The sequence below is a fragment of the Siphateles boraxobius genome, unplaced genomic scaffold (assembly GCF_051911475.1).
Source record: "Siphateles boraxobius isolate OS27281-9 unplaced genomic scaffold, OSU_SipBor_1 33, whole genome shotgun sequence".
NCBI lineage: Eukaryota > Metazoa > Chordata > Actinopteri > Cypriniformes > Leuciscidae > Siphateles > Siphateles boraxobius.
In genome coordinates this window covers 8,585,795-8,605,269 of record NW_027508953.1, presented here as the reverse complement: position 1 = coordinate 8,605,269, position 19,475 = coordinate 8,585,795, and the positions used below count along the sequence as shown (strand labels likewise).

At 45.0% G+C, this 19,475-nt stretch overlaps 1 protein-coding gene across 1 annotated transcript in view; it reads left to right on the top strand.

Moving 5' to 3' along the window:
• pkhd1l1.1 (PKHD1 like 1, tandem duplicate 1) overlaps positions 1-19,475 on the top strand; it is a 75,717-nt gene that overhangs the window by 7,095 nt on the left and 49,147 nt on the right. The window contains exons 21-30 of the mRNA XM_077195336.1: positions 216-374; positions 488-609; positions 740-900; positions 1,001-1,167; positions 2,416-2,551; positions 2,797-2,951; positions 3,402-3,524; positions 4,086-4,191; positions 5,549-5,656; positions 19,115-19,276. Of these exons, the coding sequence (XP_077051451.1) occupies positions 216-374; positions 488-609; positions 740-900; positions 1,001-1,167; positions 2,416-2,551; positions 2,797-2,951; positions 3,402-3,524; positions 4,086-4,191; positions 5,549-5,656; positions 19,115-19,276 (1,399 nt within the window). The remainder of the gene's footprint in view (positions 1-215; positions 375-487; positions 610-739; positions 901-1,000; positions 1,168-2,415; positions 2,552-2,796; positions 2,952-3,401; positions 3,525-4,085; positions 4,192-5,548; positions 5,657-19,114; positions 19,277-19,475) is intronic.

Genomic DNA, 19,475 nt, shown 5'->3' with positions numbered 1-19,475 from the left:
CCACTCCAATCGGCGCTTTTTGGAATTGGGCCCTCATGCTAGTGTGCCCTGTTTAGTAAATCTGGCCACAAGTGCAGTCAATTTAAATCAAGTCAATTCAAGTTAGCTTTGCAAATGTTTGACATTACAAAATTCTCACATGATAAACATCAGTTTTTTTTATGAAAAACATCACCTTTTTGTCCAGCTTTTAGAGCTTTCTCCTTGTCAAACAGTTTTCAGGTGATCTAAGCCGCAGAGGGGTCCGGGTCACTGATTCTGAGGCTTTCTGTGGCCGCTGGTCTCTGAAGAATCCAGAGATTCTTTTCAATGCCAGTGATATTACAGCAGCCGGAGCAATCTACAGCCCAATACTGCTACAAACATACAACACTGTAAGCTCCACGAAACACCTCAGTATCGCATAATGGATTTTTCTCAGCATGGAAATAAACTTTTCAAAGATTAATATATATATTTATATGTGTATATATTTTTTTCTTTGTAGCTCTGCTTGGCCTTCAAAGGGCGTCTGGTGAATGAAGTGGGAATATTGTTCAGTTATTTGGCTGCGAATACTTACCGGGAAGAGAACATACGCATCTTTGTGCAGTTTGACTCAATGAATGAGTAAGTTTAATCTACTGAACATAAATATAGTAACCTGATGTCTTTCCTTTTAGAGTATTTTTCTTTATCGCAAAAAATTTAATGACAAAATCAATTCATGTGAGGATAACATTGATGTGGCCATTCTCAGGTGGAACTACAAGTGTGTGGATCTCCTGAGTTCCATACAGACAAACTACATAGGCTCTGACTACAAACTTCTTCAGTTCAGTGTGTATGGAGTGGCAAACTCTGTTTACTTCATAGATGCTGTTCACATTGGACGTGCAATGACTGCTTTGGATTCTAATGGTGAGTAGGAATAATTTTCAAATACATTTTACATTTTATTTTATTTTAATTTAAAGTGGTCTTTTTAAATGTAATGTTTTATTATCTCTCTCCACTTCAGTTATAATCCACAGGAGAAGGCCACCTGCTCTGGCCAGTTCAGGACTTTTCTTTTCAAACATAACTGTGAACAAACAAGCAAATGCTTCACAAGTCAGCTATGAGATTCTTTTGACACCTTACAACTGTGGCTTTGGTGTCCCACTGTTTGAAATAGGATTTCTGAAGGTATGTTAGAGTTAAAATGGATATGAAGTGTTTGAACTTTGAGATTTCTCGGTTTCACTATATTTTGGTGGTGCCTTTAACACATTCTGTTGTCTATAAGTAACATTGCACCTTCATGTCTACTAACTCTCATTAGAATATTAGTAGAGTATTAGTTGACTGGTAGGATAAGTTGACATGTAGTTGCAAAGTTACTTATAGTCAGTAGAGTGTCTGTTGGAGGACCATCACAATAAAGAGTCTGCAGATATGAAGTAGATAGTCCACTAATACTCTAATGAGAGTTAGTTGACATGTAGTTGCAAAGTTACTTATAATTAACAGAATGTTCAAAAGAGACCATCAAAATAAAGTGTTACTGATTTCTCTGATGTGACAGATGACAACAGAGTATTTGCATGTCATATGTCTTTGACATTTGAGTTCATTGCTATATCTCTGAATTGAATCCTGCAGATTGTGTACACATAATTGCATAGTTAAAGGGATAGTTCACAAAAAATGAAAATTATGTCATCAGTTACTCACCCTCATGTTGTTTCAACCCCATACGACTTTTGCTCATCTCCAGAGCACAAATGAAGATATTTTTAATGAAATCTGAGAGATTTCTGTCCTCCCACTTAAAGTCAATTCACCCAAAATTCTAATGCGTCAAAACATTCATAAAGAGATCATAAAACCAAACCAAATTAATCAAGTGGTTTAATCCAAGTCTACTGAAGAGACATGTTTGCTTTACATGATGAATTAAAAATTAATTCATTGAAAATTATTTTGAATCACATATAAACATTGATCAGCGAACAATGTTTAAAAGCATTCTAATTTGGTAAACTGAACTCAAGTTCATTCTTTTGTGTCACTCAGCACGTTTGAGCTTCTGCAAGAAACTATGAGGTTTGTTCTTCTGCGTCAAGCAAGTACGGTTGAGCTCTATGTATGTTCAAGCATACATTCAATCTGTTCATATAAAGCAGTCATGTCTCTTCAGAAGGTTTGGATTAAACCACTTGATTGAATTTTGGGTGAACAGACTTTCAGTGGAGGGATATAAATCTATCAGATTTCATTAAAATGTCTTTGTGTTCCGAAAATGAATGGAAGTTTTATGGGTTTGGAACGACATGAGGGTGAGTAATTGATGACAGATTTGTTTTTTTTTTGTTTTTTTTGGGATGATCCCTTTAAGTGATCCCTGTAAGCCTTCCATGTTCTCAATCTTCAAACTTCATTTATGTCCACCAGAAGATGCCAAACAGCATAGGAGACCTACTGATTCAAAGACAAGGGGATGCCACTGTCACCATTATGCGCCCTCAGAAAGCCAGCCCCCCTCTTACAGGAACCTTTAACGTTGAGTTCTTAGCCCGGCGTGTTGAAGGTAAGCATGTTGGCTGTGGGTTTGTCTGTTACTTTGTTGTGTAGCTGCTGGAAATTACTGAATAATTTAGTACATGGAATTTCTTGTAGTTGCACAGCAGATTCTTGATGTCGGACACTGTTAATCATGTTTCAGTCCCAAAATTAATTTATTAGAATAGCGAACTAGACTTATTTCTACATAAACCACAATCTCCATAGAGGTGATTTGGTTTTTCATGTGGTATGTGTGTTGTGTGTTCCCAGGCCTGGCGGTAGACATCAGCGCTGCGGACCTGCAGTACGCCCTGCAGGGGATCCCAGAGCTCGGCCAGCTGCAAGTGCAGAGATCTGGAGACTGTAGAGGCTACAGCTGGTACATACAGTGGCTCACCATCCCTGGAAATCAGCCTCTGTTAAAGGCAAGAAAGAGTTCAGTGCTATTACAATAAAATGAGCTGGGGTTTGCAAGACAGCAGGGGAACTGCTCATGAGAAATGCTAATGGAAATTTAAATAAAAGTTTGGTTAAAATGTTTTTAATGTGCTAAATTTGAAAATCAAATGTGTAAGATTAATTTAAATATAAAACATAACTTAAAGTCAACATGGAAAGGTGATTGCAACCCATTTTACTTCTGCAATGTGAAATATAGTGAAAAAGATATTCAATGAAAAATAAAATAGGGCCAGTCATGAGTGTATCCAGTGGGTACAAATATCTTAACCAGAACAACTGTTCAGCAAATCAGAATGATTTCTAAAAGGATGTACAGCCTTGGTGAGCATAAGAGACTTTGAAAAACCTTAATTGACTCAAACTTTTCATTTCATACCAGGCTGAATAATTATTTTTTTTATAATTTTAACCAGATCAATGCTTCCAATGTGGTTGGTGTGAACCCTTCACTGACGTCACGCAAGATCGAGCAAGGAGGCCTCTTTAAACAGAGAATTATGGGAGACTTTCTGCGCGTACCTACAAATAAACCACAGGTGCATTTCTTACTCACTGCTTTTGATGCAATAATGTTCGTCCAAAATACATTGGTCATATACTGTATATGCAGCTTGCTTTTAAAGGCTCTTCCTCGTGTTACCTGATTTCAATAGCGCTACATAGTGGATAAGGTGCAGGGCCTGTCTGGTTGTTACTCTGTTTGAACATCCACTGTTCTAGGGATTTTGCATGTGGTGATGATTATGGCTGAACTGAAAGGTTCATTTTTATTATTACAAAAGGACAGTTGTGCATTCTTTATAGTTTGAATGTGTACGATCCTATTAATATTTTATTCTAGAAGTTCGCAAGAATGCATTACAAACAAGTTTACTGGTAAAATTGTATTTATTGTTTTATTTATTCATTATTTTTATATGAATGTTAATGTTTTAGATTTTTTATTTTCTATTTTAGTATTGTGTTGGGTCTCCTCTTAATATAAATGTAAACTTGAAGTCCAGTGTAATATCTGGGTCCTGAAGCAAAACAAGTTGAGAAACCTTGGTTTAGGATGTCTAATGACCGAAATTTATATTTCTGTGCTTATCTTTAAGGTTGAAGTTTTCATCAATGGTATTCCATCACGATGCTCAGGGGACTGTGGTTTCACCTGGAGTGAGCCAAAGACCCCAACAGTGACCGGGATCTCGCCTACAAAAGGTAAGGAAGAGTAAATATTCAAGTCTAGAATAAAAGCTATCATCTCCATTCATAATGGTTTATATTCAGTGTTGGGCACAACTGTCACGTTACGTCGACGTGACGATGTAATTGGGATCACTTCAGGGAGCCCTATCATCTTCGAGTGTCTACAGAACGAGCCAATGAACGTTGGCGTGCGTGAATCACGTCACGCGCCCCGCCCCGCAACGTGGGTATAAACAGGAAGCGGGTGCACGCACTCATTGTCTTTCACTTCGGACCCGAGCTTCCTGTTTGTCTTCAGGTGTCTACAAAGACTCTAATAGCGTTGAAAACTCTTCAAACTCTCTGCCTTCAGTGTTGGTGTGACGGCGCAATCAGCGGTGGCCACGAGCATTACAGCTCACAAACTGCTGTTTTCACAGCATTTCATTCTGTGTGTGTGTGTGTGTGTGTGTGTGTGTGTGTGTGTGTGTGTGTGTGTGTGTGTGTGTGTGTGTGTGTGTGTGTGTGTGTCGGTCTCGGTGGGTGTTCCATTGAGTGTGTAAACCTCGTTACACCATGGCTATCCTTGGGTGCCTCAGCAATGAAAGAGTTTTTTATTTCTTTATTTGTTTTTCTACTAAAAGAGCAACACAGGCGTGACACTGCGTCCTTTTCAGGATGTCATTCCACTTGTGCTTTTCTGGATGCGGTCATTCCCTGATGCCAGCAGATAGCCACAATAGCTGCCTCTTTTGTCTGGATATTCAGCACGCTGAGGCAGACTTTGTGAATAGTTCATGTTCCCATTGTGGGAATATGACTATGGCAGTGTTAAGATCGAGACTCGCTTACCTCAAGGGAGGTGCAGTCCCCTCGCCTATGCTCTAATCTAGTGCTTATTCTGGACCTCAAAACAGGCCTACTTCGGCGCTTAACCAGGGTGATCTGAGGATTACCGTGAGGGCTTCCCTACCGAGACAATCTACGTTGGTCCCTCATGCCTCACAAACACTGCCACCGTTAGAGCCTCCAAAGGAACGTGCTGGTCCTTCTCATGGAAGACCAGTCGTGTCCTTTGTAGCATCGGAAGGGGGGGCTTCAGTCTTCTGGAGATGAGGATTTGGCTGTGTTACCCCCTTCAGGGAGTGTAGCGTTGCCCGAGTCAGATCCAGAATGTTCGGCTATGATTTCCCAGGCCGCCGAGAAGGTCGGGCTTCCTGGGCGCTGGCACACGGCGCCTTGCTGACAGAAATCTGAAGAGCTGCGGGCTAGGCGACACTTAACACGTTTACTAGGTTTTATAGCCTTTTACGGCCGTTAGTAAAGCCTTTTATTTATAACGCTGTTATTCCCATCACTGTTTATATTACTGATACAACTTGTCTTTCAGGATCCAGCAGTCTGGGAACAGTTCTTACCATAACTGGATCTGGTTTTGATGGTGGAAACGCCACTGTAAAGATTGGAGATGTGGAATGCTCTGTTCTACAGCTTACCAGTAAGTCAAAACTCAGTAATGTCATACAATCTTTTTTTTTGCGCTGCTCTGTTCTACAGCTTACCAGTAAGTCAAAACTCGGAATTGTCTCCTCACGTCTTCTTGGGCTTGAATGGATACAAATACAAAAAAATTATGTCAAAATACTAGGGCTGCCCCCTAATAGTCAACTAAATGTTAGTCGATGAGAAGATTCTTACAGTATTTGACCAAAATTGTATTAGTCGGTTAGTCACAGAAAAAAAAAACTTTGTGAGAGAAAATTCGTTAACGGGTCCTTTTGATTACAGCATGTTGGGCAGGAAATATAAAGTTTTGCCTATTATCCATATTCAGTTACGCTCTGTTTTGGCTATGTTTCTTTGTGGTTTGGTTCTGTTTTCCTTGTTTGCCTGTTTGAGCTAGTTTCCCAGTGTGTTTGATTTATGATCCCGTTCACCTGTTGTCTCATTAATTATCTCATTAGCTCTTTTGTTTGCTGTGTGCATATAAGTCGTTAGTTTGAGTTAATTCCCTGTCTGGTATTGTTTGTGTTAACGTCTCGGTTAACGTCGTGACTGACAAATAGGAATCTCGCTAGAGAGGCCAATCTATTTCGAGTGAAACTAAATGAGCCAATGCACATTGGCGTGCAATCATTTGCTTCAGCTGCTCAGCCACGTAGCGCGGGTATCTAATGAGCAGCAGGTGCGATTGCACTTCAGTTTTTTGCTGAGGAGCCAAGTCGATGAGCTGGCTGCCCCGGCGGGTCACAGCAGATGTGGTGACGGGACGTACGTCTCCTTTCCCTCCTTCAGAGAATGAGGATTACCATACGTAACCGAGACGTTCCCTATCAGTCGGTCACTCTCCACGTACGTTGTGACCGACGAATAGGAATCCATACCAGAGCGCCACAACTGCTGACCCCATCCAGCGCACTGTGCGAGCCTCTGTGGTAGATTTTTCCTTAAACCTAACTAGGTCCTATAATATTTATACTGTAGCGCATCTACAGTCGACGTTGGTCGAGTCTAACCCTATACCCTAGCCCGTCTACACATCGACGTCGGCTGGGTGCTAATTCTATACTCCAGCGCGTCTACACATCGATGGCGGCTGAGTCTAATCCTATGCTCCAGCGCGTCTAAACATCGACGTCAGCTGAGCCTACTAACCCTAACTTGCTGCACAGCAATAATAACCTACAGACTTCAGACAATGCCTTCGAACATGCTTTAATCATGGCCGGAGGATCTCAAGCATTTCTCAGAGAATCCCACCAGTAAACACGAATACAACAGTTTTTATGGAATAGGGCAATGGGCGAAAATGACATGATGCATTACATAATTTTCCTACAATTTGATTGGTTCTTCATATGCAAACCCTTCAGTTACTAGGTAGGAGCAAATTCTGTTTTTGTGATTACTTCATAATAACCACAAGGTTTCAAGTTTAGACATCTATCTAGTTTAATTTCCCATATTTGTTATTTTTACACTCACACAACCAAAGTCATGAGTTTTCACCAAAGGGGAAACATTATTTCAAATTCAAATGCATATGAATTTTTTTCCTGCAAGAAAAAACAAATGTTAGTTATGATTGATTAAACAATCCATCACACCTCTTGCCTGGAAGGGCGATAGGAGAGGGGTTACACAGAGTTTATCTGTCACTGTTGTTTGGTGATAACCCATTAAGTGAGAATATTGGATAACACTGGTAAAGCGTGCCTTTTCTTGTTAAGGAGGAGAACGCTGCGGAACCCAAATTCTTCCCCAAAGGAGTTATGTGGCGATATACATATGGACTAACCCAAAGGTTGTACTGCATACGAAATACTGGGTGACTTAGCCCAAGGAAAAGACACAGGCTTCCGTTTAGGAGCAGCCGTTGAAGAAATACACATATGGATCTCAGCCTAGAACCAGGTCTCAAGGTTTCAACGGATAAAGCCATGGCGCTAGACGCTCCGCCATGTTCGGGCTGAGGGTGCTGGAGGACTCAACAGGTTTTTCACTCTGGAGCAATAACGGTGCACAGTAGGGGGCAGCTAGTCGACAGAGCCGGACTTCTCAGTGCTTCTACCCGATAAGGCTGAGAACACGGGAGGAGACCGGCTCTACACGTAGGCTATAAAATCTAGCGAACACGTTAGGTGTCACCAAGCCCGCAGCTCTACAGATATCTGTTAGCGAGGAGCCACGTGCCAGCATCCAGGGGGATGCAACGCCTCTCGTGGAGTGAGCATGCAACCTAAGCGGACAGGGCACGCCTTGTGCTTGGTAAGCCAAGGTGATGGCATCCACTATCCAGTGGGCCATCCTCTGCTTGGAGACAGCCTTTTTCTTCTGCTGGCCTCCGTAACAGACAAAGAGCTGGTCTGAGGTCCTAAAACTTTGAGTTCTGTCCACGTACAGACGCAGAGCCGAATGGGACAGAGCAAAGCCAGGGCTGGGTCTGCCTCCTGCAGGGGCCGCGCTTGCAGGTTCACAACCTGGTCCCTGAAGGGAGTGGTAGGAACCTTGGGCACAAAGCCACGCCGGGGTCTCAGTACAACATGGTTGTCACCCGACCCGAACTCTAGGCACGATTCATTGACCGAAAATGCCTGCAGGTCCCCTACCCTCTTGACAGAGGCCAGTGCAACCAGCAGCAAAGTCTTCATGGAAAGAAGCTTTAAGTCTGCTGATTGCAAAGGCTCAAAGGGAGCATCCTGAAGTGCTCAAAGCACCAGGGAAAGGTCCCAAGAGGGTATGGAGGGGGTTCGAGGAGGATTTAATCGCCTAAGGAACCTGATGACCAGGTCGTGCTTTCCTACTGTTTTGCCATCTATGTGGTAGTGATATGCTGAAATAGCGGCATTGTGTACTTTGAAGGTGGAGGGAACTCTCGCTCCAACCCTTGCTGCAGGAAGGAAAGCATGGACCCTATCGAACATCTTCGGGGGTCCTCTCGGCAAGAAGAACACCACTCAACGAACAGGTTCCACTTCAAGGCGTACACACGTCTCTTGGATGGTGCCCATGCAGAAGTGATGGTGTTAAGTACCTCTGGGGGTAAGTCACCTAGAACCTCCGCGTCCATCGCGGCAGGATGTGTTTGATCGTCTCAGTCTGCTTTTGTATAGCCTAGAACTGCTGGGCGAAGTTCTCGACCGCGTCGCCGAAGAGGCCGGTCTGGGACACGGGGAAGTTAAGGAACCTGACTTTGTCAGTCTCCCTCATGTCAGCCAGACACAGCCAGAGATGACGTTCCTGGACCACCATAGTGGACATCGCACGACCCACTGACCGCGTGGTGACCTTCGTCGCACGAAGTGCGAGGTCCGTTGCGGCACAAAGTTATTGGAGAACTTGTGGATCATGACCACTCTCATGCAGGTCCTTCAGTGACTTGGCCTGATGGACCTGTAACAACGTCATGGCGTGTATGGAAGAGGCGGCTTCCCACACAGGCCTTGTAATCCTTGCCGGCTAATTCCGACGAGTACTTACAGGCCCGGGAAGGGAGACACGGTTCTCCGCGCCAAGTGGAGTTAGGGCACAGCTGCATAGCAACGGGCCTGCCTCACTGGTAGGATACGCGTGTAACCCTTAGCTGCCCCACCATCAAGAGTGGTGAGGGAGGAGGAACCACCGAGCCGTAAAAGGCAGTAAAAGGTGCCGTCCATGCCCCCGTGAGCTCCTCATGCCCCACTGGGAAGAAAAGGACTGTGGTGGGTTGCTGAGAACCAGTGCGTGTCACCCCGAGTTACTGGTCGTCCAGCCTCGAGGGCTCGGGACACGGAGGAGGGTTCCACACGATCCCGGTACCATAGGTGGGCACAAATACATCAAAAACGTCTCGGTTACGTATGTAACCCTAGTTCCCTGATAGGGAACGAGACGCTGCGTCAAACGCTGCGGGAACGCCCCTGCGTTGTGCGTCATAAAGCACGTATGGAATCAGCCCAATGGAGAGATGAAACGTCATAGGCGGGTGACGTCATCGACCAGGAAACTATAAAGCACCCCAAAAACACAAGCGCATTAGCTTCTGATAGGCTTGAAGGAAGCGCTAACGGGAGTGCCGGGAGTATGGCGGAGCGACGCAGCGTCTCGTTCCCTATCAGGGAACTAGGGTTACATACGTAACCGAGACGTTCCCTTTCAAGGGAACTTCGAGCTGCGTCAAACGCTGCGGGAACGCGAATACCCACGTCGCCATAGGACCAAATGACCGTCATGTGAGACTAGCGCACAGAGGACGAGAGCACCTGTGCCCCAGGGGTAGAGCTTAAGTCTAGGTCATAGAACTTAATAAAAGTATGCGGTGAAGACCATCCAGCCGCATCACAAACATCACTCAGGGAAACCCCCGACAAAAGAGCTTTAGAAGCAGCCATACTCCTGGTAGAGTGAGCTCGGACAACCAAAGGTGAAGGCTGGCCAGCCGACTCATAAGCAAGTGAGATAGCCTCAACCACCCACTTGCTCATTCTCTGTTTAGACGCCGGACACCCTTTCCTGGGTGGCCCGAAACATACAAAAAGTTGTTCTGATTTCCTCCACAGGGCAGCTCTATGGACATAAGCGTCTAATGCCCTAACAGGGCAGAGTGAATTAAGTTTCTCCTGGTCCGATGACATAAATGGAGGAGGACAGAAAGCCTGCAGAACCGTAGGTCTAACAATATTAGTAGGAACCTTAGGAACGTAACCTGGTCTAGGATGCAGAAAAGCTTTAACCATGCCAGGTGCAAATTCCAGGCACGAGGGTGAAACCGACAGAGCCTGCAAATCTCCGATTCTTTTTAGTGAAGAGATAGCAAGCAAAAAGATAGTCTTAAAAGTGAGAAACTTCTCGGGAACTTCTTCGATAGGTTCAAAAGGAGCTAGGGAAAGACCTTCTAATACAATGGCCAGATCCCAAGTCGGCACCCTCGTACGAACTGCTGGCCTCAGCCTCAAAGTGCCACGGAGGAAACGAGTTATAAGCGGGTGTCTCCCAAGAGAAACTCCACTGAAAGGGACGTGGTAAGCAGCTAGTGCCGCCACATACACCTTTAGTGTGGAGGGGGATAACCCTGTGGAGAAGCGCTCCTGCAGGAATTCCAGCACTGCACCCACTGGGCAGTTAACTGGGTCCTGCAGGTGTTCTCCACACCAAGAAGTGAAAAGTTTCCACTTCAAGGCATAAAGCTTCCTCGTGGATGGAGCTCTGGAGTTAAGAATGGTCTCAACAACCTCGGTTGAGAGACCGGAGTCTATGAGCTGGGCCCCCTCAGAGGCCAAGCCCACAGTTTCCACAATTCTGGGCGGGGGTGAAGTATCGTGCCCCCCGCCTGGGAGAGTAGATCGCTCCTGACCGGGAGCTCCAAAGGAGAACCGTCCAGGAGAGAAATCAGGTCCGCAAACCATACTCGGGCCGGCCAGAACGGGGCTACTAGTAGTAGACTGACCCCGTCCCGGCGGACCCTCTCCAGAACTCCTGGTAACAGAGCAATCGGGGGAAAGGCGTACAGACGTGACCTCGGCCACGGCTGCACCATAGCATCCAACCCCAGGGGGGCTGGAAGAGTGATGGAGAACCACCGATGACAATGAGTGGTCTCCTTGGAAGCGAATAGGTCCACCTCGGCGCGACCGAAACTCAACCAAAGGAGCTCCACCACCTCGGGGTGGAGTCTCCATTCCCCTGGCCTCGGCCCCTGCCTCGACAGGGAGTCTGCTACCACATTCAAATACCCAGGGAGATACATTGCTCTCAGAGATAGTAGCTTCCCTTGGGACCACAGGAGGATCTGACGGGCCAACTTGTAAAGCCGGCGAGACCGCAGGCCCCCCTGATGATTTATATAAGAGACCACCGACGTGTTGTCTGATTGAACTAACACATGATGGCCTCTCAGGTCTGTTAGGAAGTGTTTCAGAGCCTGAAACACAGCCAACATCTCTAGACAATTTATGTGCCACGAAAGATGATGATCCTGCCACAGACCTTGGGCTGGGCGACCACTCATGACCGCCCCCCACCCTGTGAGGGAAGCATCCGTCGTTAGCGTTATGCGACGACAAAGAGCCCCCAGCACAGGACCTTTGGATAGGAACCAAGTTTCTCTCCACATGACCAGAGCACGAAGGCAGCGCCGCGTGACTTTGAACGTGCGGAGCGGATTTCCCCTCGGGGAGAATCCCTTGGTCCTGAGCCACCACTGTAGCGGTCTCATGTACAACAGGCCGCAAGGTATAACGTTGGACGCTGCTGCCATCAGACCCAACAGTCTCTGAAACTGCTTGACAGTGAGTAGCTGGCCTAGCTTCACTTGTTTCACAGCTGAGAGAATCGAAGCGATGCGGGTCGGAGAGAGTCGCGCCTGCATCGATACCGAATCCCAAACGACACCCAGAAAAGTGGTCTTCTGGGAAGGAGATAATACACTTTTCTTTGCGTTCAGCCTCAACCCCAACTTTCTGATATGAGCGAGGACGACATCTCGATGCCGAACCGCCATCTGCTCGGTCTGAGCTAAAATCAACCAATCGTCGATGTAATTGAGAATACGAATGCCCTGAAGCCTCAGAGGCACTAGTGCTGCATCCATGCATTTCGTGAAAGTGCGGGAGATAAAGCTAGGCCAAACGGAAGAACCCTGTACTGGTACGCCTCGCCCCCGAAGGCGAACCTCAGGAACTTCCTGTGTTGTGGAAGGATGGACACATGGAAGTATGCGTCCTTCAGATCTATCGTGACAAACCAGTCCTCGGACCTGATTTGAGACACGATCTGCTTGATAGTGAGCATCTTGAATTTTAGCTTCCCTACCGAGCGATTCAATATGCGCAGGTCTAAAATTGGACGCAACCCCCCATCCTTCTTTGGAACGATGAAATATCGGCTGTAATAACCTGACTCCAAACTGGGAGGAGGAACCCGTTCTATAGCCTCTTTTTGAAGGAGCGTTTTCACCTCTTGTTCCAATACCAGAGCCTGCTCGGGGCCCACCACTGTGTGCAGAACCCCTCTGAATTTTGGTGGACGACACCTGAACTGGATAGCATAACCCTTTTCTACTGTCTGCAGGACCCAATGAGATATTTTTGGAAGGCTTTTCCACTCTGCCAGAAATTCTACTAAGGGTACCAGCCTCTCGAGACTGGCCTCTGGTGTAACTTGAGCAGCAGACGCAGCGCCCTGTAACGGCGCACCGGCAGGGAACAACTGGTCTGACCGCTCTGAGACCCTCCTCAGAGGGAGCGAGCGTCCCTCGGGAAAGCGCTCGCTGGGATCGTCTGTGCCCCGGCATAAAGGCGGGGTTGGCAGAACGAGCCCCTGAGGGCACCGAGGAGGAATGGGCACCGTAAAAAGAGGTGAACACCTTTCCGCCTCGGTGGGGACCACCCTCAGCATCCTGAACGGCTTGGCGTCAGGACTTCTTCTTAGCCGAAGCCTTCTTAGCCAATATAACTGTCCTCAGATCAGTTCTACTGGGAGAAGGCTTCGGCTGAGAGTGTCGCGGCTGAGCCCACTGTCCAGCAGGGGGAGCACGAGACGCGACACTCTGCCTCTGCTGCGCTCTATGTGATGAGCTCGAAGACGGCCGGTGCTGCTCCCGCCCAGCAGCCCCAGGGACATGAACTTTAAGGGGAAGAAACTTTTTAAAAGCTGCAGTTTGTTTCTTTTCTTCTTGGAATTTATCGATAACTGAATTCACAGCATCACCAAACAACCCCATGGGAGAAAGAGGAGCATCTAAAAGAAAAGCTTTTTCTCTCTCTTTAATATTAGTCTGATTTAACCACAAATGTCTTTCTGCGGCCACCAGAGCTGCCATAGAACGACCCATTAATTTGGCCGATTCTCTGGTGGCACGCAGGGATAAATCAGCAGCCTGACGCAGTTCGCGAACTACGTCAGTACTGACCTCCTCACTCTCACTCATGTCCCTTAGCAGATCAGCCTGGTATGCCTGCAAGATTGACATAGTATGCAGACATGACGCAGCCTGACCTGCTGCCGAATATGCTTTACCCACCAAAGCCGAAGTGTTTCTTAAAGGCTTGGTGGGTAATGCCGGTGCCTTAAAAGATGATGCTGCTTCGGGGGAGAGATGGCTCGCAAGCGTCTCTTCCACACGAGGCAAAGCACCATAACAATGAGCCTTGGCTCCCATAATATTAGCTTATGTTGAAGTCTGGGGACTAAACACTCTATATGACACCGGTTTTCTCCATGATTTCGACACCTCGGTGTGGAGATCATGGAAAAACGGCAGGCACCGGCGTGGAGGCTGCACACGTGACGGCAAAAATCTCTCATCCAACTTTGATTTAGAAACAGACTCCTGTCTAGTCACTGGCCATTCAATATTAAGTTTTTCAACAGCTCTTGTTAACACCTCCATAAGCTCATCACTCTCAGGAGTGTGGGGTGGCGAATCCTCCACATCTCCCTCAACACTAACAACATCAAGTTCCTCAGAACTGGATAGCTGCAGCATTGGTGCCTCAGCCCGAGCGGAAGAAACCGCAGCGCGTGCTTCCGAACCCGGGACTGAGGCACTGGATCTCACAGGTGAAGGGAGAGATAAGGCAGAGCCCGTCTCAAACCCCGCTGTGAGATCCATCTGCGATCCCCACGATAAGCGCCGCCGCTCTGCCTCGGCAGAAGCGGGACCCGAACCGCGGGGAGCGCGCACCGAACCGCTCTCCTCAAAGAGCGATCGGCGGGAGCGGAGCGTCCTTAACGGCAAACGCTCGCAATGCTCACAGTCTGCTCCCTCGAGAGCAAACTGGGCATGCTGAACTCCCAAACAAACAACACAAAGATCATGTGTATCCCCGCTCGTTAAATAACGCGAGCAGGGAGGAACACACTTTCTAAACTGCTGTTCGTCCGCCATAATCTCTCAATATATATATATATAGGGATAAATTGTTTGTGTGGTGCAGGGTATGTAAGACAGACAATATCACACAGGGACAGATTCACATGTAGCGCGACTGAAAGCACAGAAGCTAATGCGCTTGTGTTGGGGTGCTTTATAGTTTCCTGGTCGATGACGTCACCCGCCTATGACGTTTCATCTCTCCATTGGGCTGATTCCATACGTGCTTCATGACGCACAACGCAGGGGCGTTCCCGCAGCGTTTGACGCAGCTCGAAGTTCCCTTGAAAGGGAACTATTTTGTTACAAAATACAAATACTGGCTCATGAAATGTAACAAAATAAAATACAAAATACTGATGTGAAAAATGTATTCAAATAAAATACAAGTAATTAGTATTTTGAAAATACAAAAATACTCCCACAATAATCGTAAGTCTTTTTTTTTATTACTGAAAGGTCAATAACACAAAAAGTAGCAATAACACAAATATGAGAAATGTGTAAATTCAAAATGGCAAAGTAGCAAAAAAAAAACAATGGGCATTTCACTAAAACTCTAGAGGGCCTGAACTAGCTCCCTCTGACGTAAATGTCATGTATAGCTAAGTTCACATCAATGGTGTGGTAGGCTGCCCTTAATAGCAAAACGTGTTTGATGTAGGCTACATAGCCATATTATCACTGTTACTCTACTCGTGCCTTAAAGGACAAGTTCGGTATTTTACACTTAAAGTCCTGTTTTAGGATCGTTTCTGATGAAATAGAACGCTTAAGATTGAAATTTGGACAAATGCTGCTGTCCCGAGAATTTTCGGTTTCTGTGTTAGCACCCCCCACCTCCACAATGGTTTCATAGGGGCACTGGAAGAATCATTCATAAAACGCATTAAACTTTAGTTTACAAAGATGTGAAACTCACCGAGTGATCTGGGGTGTTCACTGATATGCTCGCACAAAAATCGCTGCAAAAGATGCTTTCCAACAGGTGTTTTACCATTTGTTGTAAAACTGTGGACCTATTTTTCCAAACGCCTCACAACCGGACATTCTTCCATTGAGAGCTTGAATAATAGACACTCCAGCCCAGTTGGTGGCGATAATGTACCTTTGCCAATGTTTGGATACCATAGCCTAGGATACCGCGACTGCATAACTACAGAAAGAATACAAACAACCCCATTTCCGTTTCCGTCGGCGGAGTAATAACGTACCGCACAGAATACCCAATACAAGTCAATGGAGTTGGACAAAAACTATGATAAAACCAGTTGGATAGCATCTTTTGCAGCGATTTTTGTGTACAAATAACAGACCGAGAATTTTCGTCACAAGATCAAAATTCCATTTTAATCATAATATATATGATTAATCATATTAATCATAACATGTGTGGGTTTGTTTTACACACGAGACTCTAACTGCCCTGACCGCGTATGCCTTTTCAATAGTAGAATCGCGTTGCGTGCGCAATTACTGAAAAACAATAGGATTGCTGATTATTTTATACAAAATCAATATCAATATTTCTCATATGTAATACGTTTAAAAACGTGTAAAAACTGCAGATGGATGTTATATTGTGAACGCTTGCTTAGCATGGAGATTTCAGTGGAAATATGACAGACGCGCTGTTTCATAATAGGTAGGGCCTATGATGTCCTTTTATGAATGACAACACAGTGCATTGATCTCATAAGGCACTCTATATTTTCTCTATAATGCCGCTCAGTGTGCAATATGTGTGTGTGTAGACTGTATATTTTTCACAAAACACTTTACCTTAATGCTGTTTTTAAGAGTTCAAAACTCATTCACTTCTTGGAGGGAGTCCGGTCGGTCTACAGGGTGTCACATGATTTTCGTGCATCTAACCTGGACATTGCCAACATCAGACCAAAAATATGCCAAAATCATTTACTATGGTGATTTTTCTTAAGTATTTAAGTATTTGAAATACTCAAAATACACTCCCTCAAAATATTTTGTTACAAACTACATTTTATTTTTTCCACACCTGCAAAATACAATTTACAAAATACACTAAAGTAATTAAATACGTATTTAAAATACATTTAATTGAAATACTGCCCATGTCTGCCCGATACTGTTGTGGCCCCGGAAAGCATGGCAATCATCTCCTGGTCTGACTCGGGCACCACTGCCACACCCGAAGGGGGCAGCGGCGCCGAATTGTCGTCTGCAGAGAAGTCTGACCCACCCTCCGATGCAGCGATCGACATCTGTTCATTGCGGGGAGCGTCGAAGGAAACGTCTGGTACACACCTTGTGGATGGTCCAGCACGTTCCTTCGGCGGCTCTACTGGCTGCGGAGCGTGGGAGAAATGAGGGTTCCTAGGGGGTTGGTTCCCCGAAAGAAGCGCCGTCAATCCTCAGGTCACCTGCACCACCGCCTGAAGTAACCCCCTGAGGAGGGTTAGATTGCGGCAGAGGCGCAGGGACTCCGCCCCTTTGAAGGAACGAGAGTCTCGACCAAAGCTACGAGATGGTGATCTTCCCACAATGGGTACATGACTCATCCACGAACGCTGCCTCAGCATTTTCAATGCCCAGACACGCGACGCAACGTTCGTGCCCATCCCGCGATCCCAGGTAACGACCGCATCCAGAAACACACGCTCCACCGATGTAAGCACTTTCAGGGAACTGCTCTCCTTGGTGCTGAAGCATGCAGGGGAACGGTCGCTGAGAACACAGACAGGGAAGTGTGCAGCCTGTTGTGCGCTGTCTCTCTCTCACGGCGATCTAGCCAGCCTTAAAAACGGCTTCTCAGCGCTCTTGTCGCACCGTACCAGCTGTAAGAACAGCCTTTTTGTTTTGCTCAGTTTTGCAGACAAAAAGACAGAAAGAGAGAGAGAGAGAGAAAAGCCGACCTTGCTGCCGCGCTGTATCGCCCGCACCAGATGTGAAAGATCCTCCTGGAGAGCTCGCTTGTTCAAACTGTAAACACTCAGTGTAGAGAACAGCTTCGAAACACTCGGCTCCGAAGCAAAAAGCTGAAGTGTAATCGCACCTGCTGCTCATTATATACCCACACTGCGTGGCTGAGTAGCTGATACAAATGATTGCAAGCCAATGTGAATTGGCTCATTTAGTTTCATTAGAAGTAGATTGGCCTTTCTAGCGAGATTCATATTCGTCGGTCACGACGTACATAGAAAGTGACTCACTGATAGTACCAACTTTACTTGGCTGCTCGCTCTAACGTTAACCTTGATAAATGTGCGCTATTATTAGAAGTGTTTGTGCGGAGTGTGGAATCTAAAGTATTATCGCGCTTACTGCATGACACGGAGGCTCCGGCATGATCACTTAAGTAATTAAATTAATATTGGCTAATGACTTAAATGAACGATTACTAGTCGACTAGAAAATCTTTAGTGGGGGCAGCCCTACAAAATACCCGTCTCTGCAAGTATTCTTATAAACGGTTGGTTATGTCTTAAGCAGTGTTCGGGGTAACACATTACAAGTACGCGAGTTACGTTATCAGATTACTTTTTTCAAGTAACGAGTAAAGTAACAGTTACTGAGTTACTTTTTCAAACAAGTAATGTAAGTTGCTTGGTTTACCCATTTATTGACTGAAACCCCTTCTGTTCCAATGTTGAGAAATCAGGAGTAGAGTAAGTGTAGAGGTGCTTTGTGAACTGTGTAAACATGACGGATGTTGTAGTTCTTGACTAAATGTGAGCAGGCATTTATTCATCACACTTGCACAAAAACAGATACAGCATTCCTCAATGCATTCCTTAAATGCAAACTCATTAAATATGTTTTTAATATATGTATGTAATAATTAAATGTTATATAACACAAACATAGGCTACTTTATGTATTTAATCTCACTTTATTAACCAATGTCTTTGCTGACCTTTGATGATCCAATGCAATAAGACAAATTACTTTAGATAAACATCACATTTGTGTTTGTGTAAATTGTTAAAGTGAGAGTGTTGCACTCTCTTCTCCCGGGTCTTATCTTCTGTAATACAGAAGCAGCTGAAAGTGTACTGTACAGGCATGAATTTGCATTTCCTTCACCCTCAGGCTTATTTAATTACCTTTTGGTGTGAAAGGACCTTTAAATTTGTCAAAAATATAACTTGCTTTTATAACAAGCAAGCAGTCCCAGCCCAGGTGAGAAGAAGTAACGCAAAAGTAACATATTACTTTGCATAAAAAGTAACTAAGCAACGCAATTAGTTACTTTTTCAGAGAGTAACGCAATATTGTAAGACATTACTTTTAAAATTAGCTTTCCCCAACACTGGTCTTAAGTGAATATAAACAGTTGAGAAAGAAAATGGATGTGTATCATTATACGGGATTCGTGCAGGTCTTAAGAGGCTTATAGAGGCATTCCAGCTTTAGAAAGAATGCATAACACCATAAAAGTGGATCAAATGACTTGTACACTATATTCCAAGTTTTCCAAAGTCATACTATAGCTTTGCATGAGATTAAGAAAAATTTAAATCATTATTCATAAAAAAGTTTAGGTGAGTACATTTTTACTGAACTTTTAAAAAAATATATACTATTCAAGCAAACATCTGATCAAATTATTTATTTGTGTTTCAGATACTTCTATAACCTGCCAGGTCGGTCCTGCAAGTGCAGGTGTACAGCCAGTCTCTCTGAGTTTCTCTGTGCTGGGAAATGCCCAATACAAAAGTAACAACAGCTTGTTCACACACCTGTTAGGAGTGACCTCCATAAACCCCACAACAGGAAGTGTAGCAGGTACATGTAGCATTACAATTCTCTACATACAGTAGAGTAGAGTGTAAAATAAATATATTTACTGAAGTATTTAATGCTTGCATATGTCTTTCATACATATCGTATTGGGTAAAAAGTTGTAGTACCACTAGTAAAATGCTTCTATTTCATATTTTGAAAATTAGAAATTTTTTAATTCAAAATTATATCAGCAGAACAA